Source organism: Poecilia mexicana, unplaced genomic scaffold (assembly GCF_051168715.1).
Source record: "Poecilia mexicana isolate PSO_F unplaced genomic scaffold, ASM5116871v1 scaffold_15, whole genome shotgun sequence".
NCBI classification, from domain to species: Eukaryota; Metazoa; Chordata; class Actinopteri; order Cyprinodontiformes; family Poeciliidae; genus Poecilia; species Poecilia mexicana.
The window spans coordinates 15,511,622-15,522,317 of NW_028263384.1; the positions used below are offsets into that span (position 1 = coordinate 15,511,622).

Below are 10,696 nucleotides of genomic sequence, written 5' to 3' on the forward strand. Positions count from 1 at the left end.
CAGAATCAATTATCTAAAACTCAACACCTCACCATTATTGACTGTGGTGCAGATCCATATAAGGTCTGGAATGATCCATATTAGGTCTGGAGGATGGAAAATTACACCTTGGGTGAGACTGTTAAGATTTTAAAATTACATCACTGCCCTCTGCTGGCAGGGAAATTCAACAGAGCACTGGTACTATCCAAGTAGCCATGGAAACACCTTGACAACTCTGTATTCAAAGACTTGAATAAATAGTTTCTCATTTATTAGGATAAGTTTATCAAATCTCTAAAGCTCTTACTAGCTGACAGGTTGTCAGTTCATACTTCTAGTTACAAATCCAGGTTTTCTGTTGCTTTTTTTGCTTGCAAAGTTGTATTTATCGATGTTTCCATTTTTCTGCACACTGGTGGTAAAAGGGTTGGGATTCTGTATTTTAAAACTTTTTGTCAATTTGCAATTTAAGCTTCACTGTGGAATTTGATAAGTTTTGCAAATGCTAGGGGTGACATCCCCTGTATCTTCACAGACGCTTTTGCATATTTTGCATTAACAAACCAAACGGCACTGAGGTTTTTTTTTTTTTTTTTTTTCTTTTTTATGTATTTGCAATTTATTACTTGGCATGCCGAGTTTTACAACAAACATTAACAGGCACACAGGCACAAAAACCCCTGAAATATCAGTTGCAAACACAACACAAATATAGTAAACAATAATGTTTAACTGGAGACAAATCACATAATAGATGATACATTTTTCATCATGACCCTTTACTTTGGTACTTCAGCATTTCTTGAAATCAAAAAACAAGATGATTTATGTTTAAAATTTCTTTTGACATGTAATCATGATGGCACACTTGTAATAAAAATCCTTAAAAATATATATAGCAAAAGTTTAGATTTCAAAATATATATGTCATGGTAATAAACTATTTGAAAATCCTGAAAATATATGGCAAAAAAAAAAAAAAAGTCTACATAGAAAACAGGTGCTGCTGTGTAAACGTAGCGTTTAGAAGCATTGGCATGGTGAGCAGGTATGTCCTTTTGGATATAATTCATACAGAGGAGGCAGGAACATGATATTCATAGAAACATCTTAATGCTGCAAATGCACCTGACTGCTCATGGTCTACTGCAGGCTATGTCTCCTCTTCAGTCATTGCCACCGCAGAGCTTAATCAGCAGCTTCCTGTAGTCTCCTGATGTGTCTCCCTGTTAATTAGAAGTATAACAAATTAATGTTGATATGCATCTTGCAAAAACATTGCTTTAAAAAAAAAAAAACAAATACAATATTTCACAATATTTCTGAATGAGGATAAGTGCTTACATGGATGTGTGTGTACAGCGATTTTCCGTAGTTCTTAACGTATTCCTGACGGATATCCAGCATGTCAATCTCCGAACGGGAGACCATAATCCGGATCAGGGTTCGGTCTTTAGTTCCAGCTCCCTACAAGAGTTCCATATTTACACATACTTAGATAAGTGTTTGGACAAAATATACATACATTTGTTTCAGTAATTCAAATTGAAAGGTGAAATTCATATTTCATTTTTAATGGTTTGATTATTAATGTTTGCTGTACCTTCATGGACTTGTAAAGTCTCTCTGCGAAGTAGCCTGGTGTATTTTTAATGCACTTCACTGCAAACAGACACATCAATTATTGGCAATAAAAAAACAAAAATGCTCAACACAGCCTACACAAAGAGAAAACCAGACTAAAACACATCACGCAAAACACAGCAAAAAATAATCACTACGGGATAACAATAAGAAAAACGGATAAAGGAAAATAAGTGGAACACTTTGGGGGGGAGGGACTATTTTTCTTTTAAAAACATGCATCTACAATGGAATATCTATCAAGACACGGCATGTCAAGTGAAATTAAATGAAACAAACCAACAGCACCAGAATGTAAACACACGAGTGCATAAAATCTAAATAAAATGTGATATCAATATTTAAAATTTAAATAGGTTACTGTACCATAAACCTTATAAATGTTTGCAAAATCAAAAAGAAAACAGATTATTAGCATTTCCCCAGCATTTTTAACATCAAAAGTAGGTCATGGGCTGTACAAAATTAAAGCTGGAATAAACATAATATTTGTGCAGCCATTTTGACAGATAAATGTTCCATCAAACATAATATGGTACACTTAAAAAAAAAACTAAAAAAAAACGTATCTAATTTATGGAAAAATACCGACAGCTGTGGTGGCCAGAATTTGATCGTACCTATACCGGTAGTTGTTGGTATTTTGCCGTAACTTAGAGAAGTCTTTTTTTTTTACAGTGTTGTCTTCCATGATAATACAGGTGTGAAAAAGGGGGATACTGCCTCCATACAGTACTGAAAAGGTGTCAGGAAAAACTCGAACCGGTGAGAATGTGTTCTTCTTACCCACTGCCAACATGCCGCTCTCCAGGTCTCCAGACATCTCTCTGCTGATGCTTTTCTCGATGTCTCTGCCACACATCTTCTGGTATTCGTAAAACACTGCGCACACAAAACGCACACAGTGAATCAGAAACACAAGCATTAAAGTGGAGATTTGAAGGGATGCAAAACAAATGACATTTTTAATGTTATTTGGGTGTTTTTGCCACCACCCAATTCTAACTAAATTACAAACTCATTTGGAACTGGGATTCTTAAGTAATGCCATCAATAATTTAATTAGGTTTTTATAAGTCAATTATAAAATATGTATTATTTCACTTTTGTTTTCCAAGCCTGAAGTTGTAAATTTAACCTTCCAGTGTAGTCACATTTAATAGAACCTCTACTCTAAAAGCAGAGAAATGGGCCGACAATAAATGTCCGACATCATGGAACCGAGATTTTGACGGATAAATTGCAATAACGAAATGACTCATGTATTAACAGGCTTGGCTGACTGTTACATTACTTTGTGTCAGAGGTGAGAGTTTTAATCAGCCTTGATCCGTCAAAGCATGACTCAGCCGTGCTGGGGCAGGGATGCATTTAAAAGCTGCAGAGTAGCAGCTCTCAAAGACTGCACCTCAGCCCCACCGGCTTGAGAAGAGAGCTACTGTCCCCTGTACTTTATGAATTTTAACAAACGCATAGAATCATTTTCACAAGAAGCCTGGGCATGGGAATAATGGCTCTTGAATGTCTTTTTATGTATTTTTTACGTTTAACCTGGATGGTGTTTAAGGGACACAACACAATATTTCTGGCAAAAGTATCAATAGCCAGCAAAGGTTTTCACATTTTGTCACATCACCACAAATTTTAATGCCATTTATTGGCGGTTTGTGTGAACAGCAATCCAAGGTTTTGCATTCAGTTGTATTAACAAATGGGAAAAACAAAACAGTCTACCAGGTTTGCACACACCAACAGAAAAAAGAAAATAAGGAATAAAAATTATTATAGGGAAAGGGCGTGTTAATGTCACTCTGGACTTGAACTGGACCAATCTAAAACACACATATGCTTCGATCTCAATCGGAAGTCTTTTGCAGCTTTTCACTCTTTTCTTTTAGAATTGCCCCATACTTAATTCCCATTTCCCCTCCCTGACCAGCTTTGCTAGCCCTCCTGAAGAAACGCATATCCACAGCATGTTGCCGCCTCAGTCGTATCAAAGGGACGCGTGTTTAGGGTAATAGCATGTTTGCATGGTCTTCCACTTGCTTGCTCTGTCTCCTACATGACTTGTCATGAACTCTAAACTTGTGGTTTTCTTGTAGCCAGTCTTCCTTAAATAACCAATCATAATTATGCATAAAAAATATGTTCAGAGATATGAGATTAAAAGGAACTAAATGCATACAAACGCCACACTTCTCAGATTTATTTCAAAAAACGAAAACAAATCAAGTGTGCTTCTCCTTTATGTCGATACATCACAGAAAATCCCAATAAAATACATTGACGTTTAAGTATGTTATGTGACAGAATAGTTCAACAAAAAGATATATTCTATTAAGTGTTGTCTTTGTACCTGTTCGGAGATGTGGTTTGCTCCTTGCACACAAAATGGCATTGAATTTGGACTCATCTGTTCCAAGTTTGTTTTCTCCAGCAGCATACAGCGCCTGCAGAATAACAAATAGCACATGTATATAGAATCATGTGCAAATGGCAATGCTGACCAATTGGAAAGGTATCAAAAGTATCAATAGCCAGCAAAGGTTTTCACATTTTGTCACATCACCACAAATTTTAATGCCCATTTTTTTGTAACCAAGAACCAAGTAGGAAGTAAATTGTAATCTGTTGGCTGTTTCATGCAGCGTACAAACAGTAATCCCCAACATGAGATCGGACTTCACCTGAGCGTCCTGTTGAGCCAGATTGACATCAATATTCTCCCTTTCATCTCGATTACCCTGCAAGATACAAAACGGCAATACACTCATTAGGTTTGACACGGTTAGGGCAAAGGAGCAGCTGCAAAGTTACACAAGTCATTTCACAACACGGCTGTACCTGAGCCAGAGAGATCAGGAGACGACGGAAGTGGCCTGAGGTATCGCTTTTAATGGCATCTTCCAGCGATTTCTTATTGTCTGGAAAGAAGAAATAAGACAATGAATACAATCAACCTGCAGCTATAGCAAGCAGTTGTTGTTCCTGACAGATTAATATTTTTCCACCAAGACTGGAATATTTTGATGTTTCAATCATCTTTCAGCATTTAATCATTCACTTTTCCCCACATAAATTCACAGATATCAACTATTGTGCTTTTACATATTGAATTGTATTATTATAAAGCTGCATATTCATAGTCCTGATGTCTCTTACTTTCTTTGTAAATCCTGTTTATTTCTTTGATTTCAGCATTGGAGCGCGAGGACAAGATCTCTATCATGCAGGCTTCGTCGGTTCCAGCTCCCTGTGAGGAAGAACAGAGCAACAAATATAACTTTTTTTTTTTTCTTCCAGAACAGTTTCCAGTATTTGAGGATAAATGAACTCAGTGGAATCATCATATCTCTTTCTGAGCACTTGCCTTCATGGCACTGTGGAGTTCAGAGGCGTCAAACTCGGCTGGGCTTTTCAGCATGGCCATGACCAGGTTCCTGAAGTCTCCAGAAAGCTCTGAATGCAGATCTTTAATCAGGTCCTGGAAGTGGAAAAGAATTTGAAACGACTCACAGCCATCGTGAGCTGGAAGCTCAGTGGTCAACTCGACCGTAAGGATATTGGATCTCCCTTCCATTTTACTGCTGGCACCAGCAGCAGATGTCTGCCTGTTGCTCATTTCAAAGGAATGGACTTGAGGCCATGTCTGTTACTATGTTTGTAAATGGTGTCAGCTATTTTTGAAGGAGGCTATTCTAGAAAGCAGCCCTATAATAATAATAATAACCACAAACAGAAACGTTACCTTCCCGTAGGACGTTTTGTAGGCTTTGAGTAAAGGTACCCGCTGCTTATTGGAGCGACTGCCCAGTAGGTCGATTATGGCCTGCTCGTCAGTTCCTGTGCAGACAAGTCGGAAATGTAATGTTACGTTCAAATCAGACAGAAAAACGTGACAGACAGGTTTTATTTAATATTTCTGTTCAGTGTGATTGGTTCATCAGCCCAGAAAACTCACCAAAGCCCTTCATAGCTTTCCTAAGGACCTCCACATCTTTCAGCGGATCAGCTCCTGGGAAGTCTTTGATTGTTCCCCTGAATACTCGCTAATGTAAAAGTACAGAAATCAAGATTTTTTTTTTGTATGTAAAAATGTTTGCATGCGACAAAAAAATCAATTTCTTCTACTTTTGTTTTGCATCCCTTACATTGCTGGATGGAGCGACCGGCATGGCTCCTCCTCCTCCTCCATAGGCTGGCACTGATGGATTTGGTGACGGGGCTCCTCCAAAGCCAGGCATGGGTGGGTTGGGTGACGGTGCTTGGGGGTAGCCGGGCATCGTCTGTCCAGGCTGTCCGGGATACCCCATCCCAGCATACTGTTGTTGGGGCATGGTGCCTCCTGGCTGTGGGTACAGGCCACATGACTGTAGGTTAGGATAGAGGGCACCGCTTCCACCCACATGGGAGGCAGGTGGGTACCCTCCCAGTGCAGGCGGGTACCCCCCAGGTACTTGGGGGTGCATGGATGAGTTTGGAGTAAACGCCGCCATCCCAGCAGAGATCTGGTTGGCCTGTGAAAGATTGGCATTTAAATTAATGTTATAATTATTCTTGGTTTATTTACTGCAGAGAATGCGTAGCAGTTCACACCTTGTTTGCATCAGTAACACATATCTGTGTCTTAAATTATGGATTAATGCCACAGACAAGAAACTTAAGTTATTGTTTCTCTTGTTTTTTGTTTTTTTTGTTGTTGTTGTTATTGTTGTGGTATTAACTGATACGAGTTTCACGCATCCAAAGTGTGATCACGCTAATTAAATGCACCTTTTGCAGAAAATGAGAACCAAAACAGACATAGCAATGATGAAAACAATGTAGGAAAGAGAAAAGAAGCATCAGATTAAAGGGAAAATATGCATGAATGAGACTTTAGCACATGACTGATTTTCATGCAGTAGAACGAGAGGAAAGGTGGCAAAGAAAACTGCAATGCTGAGAACTTTAGGGAGTATGCCTCTGGAGGGAAAAAATCTTACCGTTAAATGTAAGAGCATCAGTTTCCACTACAGGCTGTGCAACTCAGCCTAACTGAAATACTTAACGCAATAACCTGAATACAGTGCATTACAAGTTTATTTTAACAAATGTTAACTAACACTTGAGGGCTAAACTCACCATGCCTGCATTGTATCCAGGGTTGGGATAGCTGCCAGGAGCAGTGGAGGGATATCCACCAGAGGGGCCGCCTCCCCACGTGCCTGCGGCAAAAAGTAAACATGCAAATGTATTGTGGAGCAAAGTGCCCAATAAAGTTGACGGACATCCTCCTCAGTGGATTTACAGCCGTTCTGTTTGTTTAATATCTTGATGTAAGAGTGCTGGACAGAGAATGGGAGCAGTATGTGAACCGTGGACAGCAGGATTTACCTCTCTTAGCAACAGCAGAGATGTTTGCTTTTGACCCTTTGTTAGCCAGATTAACAAAGGGCCCCGTCTCATGACTGCTGTTGCCAGTAAACACAACTTGGCTAACAAATTCTGCCTGAAAGGTCCCAAAACTTGAGCACGGAGTATTCTAGAAAATACACTTACTTCCTTTATTTATTATCCCTTTGCAATCAACAAAGTATTTTTGCATTAGAACTTCTAAAGGCATGGATAATACAATCTAATTTCCTTGCATGTACACTGCCAGAGTTTTAAATTACTTTAATCTTTTAAGTTAATAGACTTAATTGGCATTTCCATTAACCCATGTGTTGTGGCTTGGTTATTTTATACATAGCTTTTTTTTTTTTTAAAAAAAAGGATGCCCTATGAGTAGACAGATAGGGAAAATGAAACACTCCCAACAGGCTATAACAGAATTTAACTTCTATCACAAATATCCAATACTTTACAACAAGGATAAAGTATTTTTGAGCTGTTCTTATAATTGTAAGATGATTTTTAACCCAATTATGCAACCTTGTAATTCTGAAGTCAACCAACTAAAACAAAAATGTAGTTTTATTTTTTTAAAATGTTTGCTTACCTGTGGGTAATGGTGCTGGGTAGCCTCCAGCCTGAGGAGGATAGGAACCGGGCTGCGGAGGATAGGCACCGGGTTGCGGAGGGTAGCCTCCTGCTTGGGGGGGGTAACCTCCTGCTTGGGGGGGGTAACCTCCTGCTTGAGGGGGGTAACCTCCTGCTTGAGGGGGGTAAGCCCCAGGCTGAGGTGGGTAACCAGCTGGTTGTTGTGGAGGGTAAAACCCAGGCTGCGGTGGGTATGTGCCAGCCGGAGGGGGGTATCCTGGGTAGCTCATTGCTTTAAACACAGAAATGCAAAGCTAATGAAATATGGTGCCTTGCAAAGCGTGAAAACATTTCACATTTGTGACATTCAAACTTTGTGTTTTAATGTGGGGGGATTTTATGTGAACATAATGTAGAGCATTATAGTCAAGTTACAGTTTTCATTTATTTTGCAATTAAGTTTAAAGAGTGGCACGCATTTGTATTTAATCCTTTACGTCAGTACTTTGTAACAACCACCTTTCTCTCCAATCACATCTGAAAGTCTTGGAAAATGTCTCTACTGGCTTTGCACATTTAGGTGAAAAAGAAACTTCCATCCCAGTCATAAGTCTTTTGCAACCTGACCAGCTTCCTCTACTCTGATGAAGAAAGCCACCCTGACAGCATGATGCTGCCACCATCATGTTTTACATTGGAGATGGTGTTATCAAGGGAGAAGTGCAGTGCTAGCTTTCTGCCGCACAGCATTTTGAATATAGGCCATAAAGTTTTATTTCGGTCTCATTTAACAAGAACATCTCGCACATACATGGCCAACTTTGGAAATTCTTAATTCTCTTGGTTGGTTCCCAGATTATAGGTCTTCTTGCTAGATGATGGATTGAGCTGTGCTCTGCTAGATGTTCAAGAAATTGTTTTCTAACCTCATCCCCAATATTACTTTAAACCTTTCCATAAATTTTATCTTGACCAGTCTACTATGTGCCTTAGTCTTCATGATGATGTTTGTTCACCAATTTTGTCTTCAGAGAACAGCTATGTTTATTACGGAGATTAAATGACATGGAGGTTGGACTTCATTTACTCACTCTGTTCTGAAGGCAATTTTATGCCCAGTTTATGTCTGGAAACTACCATGTCTTTAGCCTAGTGGTGTGCCAATTGATCGGTAACCGATCATAATTAGCCAATTTCCATGATTGGTGATTGCCAATTGCCGATGACTGTCTTTTGTTGCTGATCATAAACTGGTTTACCAGGAAGTATCAGTGATTGAAGAACACTTATTGTTATGTAGCATTCAAGCCATTTTAAATACAATGAGGTAGTAACAGGTAACTGGAAATATCTTTGTTCCCAATTCGTTTTATTTAGAGAGTAAGTAATATGTACTATGGATGCACAGGTGGAAGAGTTTGACTCTTTATATGCTGGCAGCTGGAGTGAAAATATTTGAGTAAAGAGGAAAGAGAAAGTTTCCTTTTAGTTGCATTTGGTAAGAGAAGTCTGTGCTCCACTGGACTAAATTGTTCCATGGTAAAACTGACCTCATTGTACACAGCCCTCAGCTTTGCATTCCCAGTAAAAAAAAAAAAAAAAAGTTTGAATATTCCCATAAAGCAAATAAGATATCCAGTTAAATAGACACACTTAAACCAAATGACATGAAGCTGATAGTCTCTACTGTTCCTCTAGGGCTTTCTAGGATAGTAACTTTGGAAGTTTATTTATAGCTTCTACAAATATTAAATTACTCTCCAAACTCGAGTTGGTGGTTTTCAAGTTAAACAGCTAGTAGTCACTGTAAAAATAAAAAAATAAAAGTTTGATAAAAAGAGTACAGGTATTCAGTTTCCAGCCACAATCTCTTCAAGTTCTAACAGATCTAATTTATCCTGCAAGTTGTCAATAGAACAAGCCTCGGGCCTTTCCAAACCTTCTACTGTGGCGGAAACAAGCTAGCAGATTCACTTTAATCTACCTAGCATCTTCGGCTACATAGCCTTGTTCTAAGTATCTATTTAAATTTGCCAACTATAAAACAAAGAACCGCTGTAGTCTTAGCACGAAAGTGGTGGCGCATAAAGCTGAAGCTATGGCAACTACGTGGCTTAGCTAAAGGAAGTAACACAGGCTAACTAACAACTTCAAGAACGCAGGAGTAGTAAACACTCCGCAGATAGTCGGCACACAAACAGATTTACTCTCCATAAAGCGTAATACAGAGTACCATCAGTTCTGATATTACATTTGAATTAACTTAGCAAGTACTTACTTTGCGCCCGCTTCTCTTCTCTTCCTGGAGTGCGAAGATCTACTAGGGTGAAGTAGTGTGTCAAATCTTAATGGGTGGGACTCAAATTTTCCATATAGGGGAGCCGCCCATCCCTGTAATGACGTAGCTTTGACAGCAACTAACAACAGTTTATTACGTGACACCAAGCTGCAATGACATCGAGGAAACATCATGTCATACTCTGTTGTTGCATAAGGTTTTACAATATGCGTAAAAAAAACTGAAAATGCGTTTTTTACGCATTTTCTGTTCGGCCTCAAGTTTTCATTGATCTCATAAAATGCTGTAATATGAAACTGTTTTTAAAAGTAATTCTTTAACTTTTAAAAACAGTTAAATAATTACTTTAACTGTTTAAATTAAAGTTATACATACAGAGAGAGAGAGAGAGAGAGAGTTGCTAAACCATGTTGCCATGTTTGGTTTTTAACAAACACGGGAATATAATGACGACATGGATTTTCCGCCCATCAGACAATAAATCAATTGTTACGCCGATCAGGTGATTCGTCTAAGTGTAATAAGGGATGTCACATGTCACATGCTATTTTTAGTGACTATCGTTGGAAAATTTGCACAACAAGCCAAACGTGTTCCTGCTCCATTGTAAATATGAGTAATGGCAGATAAACATGCGAACAATTTGAGAAAGAACACTTGGGATTTTTGCTATTTTAAGTCTCACTGTGTCCCATTCCTGGCTTGGAAAATATATTTTATCCTCTTTTTTTCTTTCTTTTTTTCTTTTTTTTTTATACATTGATCTAATAGCTCATCTATGATAAATACTAAGTTCTACTTTAT

The 10,696-nt window shown here is 38.6% G+C and overlaps 1 protein-coding gene across 2 annotated transcripts; it reads right to left on the bottom strand.

Moving 5' to 3' along the window:
- Window positions 1-696: 696 nt before the first annotated feature.
- Window positions 697-10,003, bottom strand: LOC106917949 (annexin A4-like). Of its 2 annotated transcripts, none has more exons than XM_014987278.2 (15): window positions 9,872-10,003; window positions 7,613-7,885; window positions 6,754-6,836; window positions 5,781-5,978; window positions 5,591-5,678; window positions 5,378-5,472; window positions 5,000-5,113; window positions 4,792-4,882; window positions 4,474-4,553; window positions 4,317-4,373; window positions 3,986-4,079; window positions 2,413-2,508; window positions 1,586-1,644; window positions 1,327-1,449; window positions 697-1,208 (listed from the first exon to the last, which is right to left on the bottom strand). In XM_014987278.2, the coding sequence occupies exons 2-15, from the start codon at window positions 7,881-7,883 to the stop codon at window positions 1,149-1,151; spliced, it is 1,509 nt and encodes a 502-aa protein (XP_014842764.2). In that variant the 5' UTR covers window positions 7,884-7,885; window positions 9,872-10,003; the 3' UTR covers window positions 697-1,148. The 2 variants fall into 2 exon arrangements, with proteins under 2 accessions (XP_014842764.2, XP_014842763.2); XM_014987277.2 differs by having other exon boundaries at window positions 5,781-6,146.
- Between the last annotated feature and the right edge of the window lie 693 nt (window positions 10,004-10,696).

Excerpts from the sequence above, each read along its gene's own strand:
- LOC106917949 (XM_014987277.2), bottom strand. The coding sequence starts at position 7,883 with ATGAGCTACCCAGGATACCCCCCTCCGGCTGGCACATACCCACCGCAG. Across the intron at positions 5,679-5,780 it reads CGGTCGCTCCATCCAGCAAT|CGAGTATTCAGGGGAACAAT; the intron begins GTAAGGGATGCA and ends CTTTTACATTAG. Across the intron at positions 4,554-4,791 it reads AAACAGGATTTACAAAGAAA|ACAATAAGAAATCGCTGGAA; the intron begins GTAAGAGACATC and ends TCTTCTTTCCAG.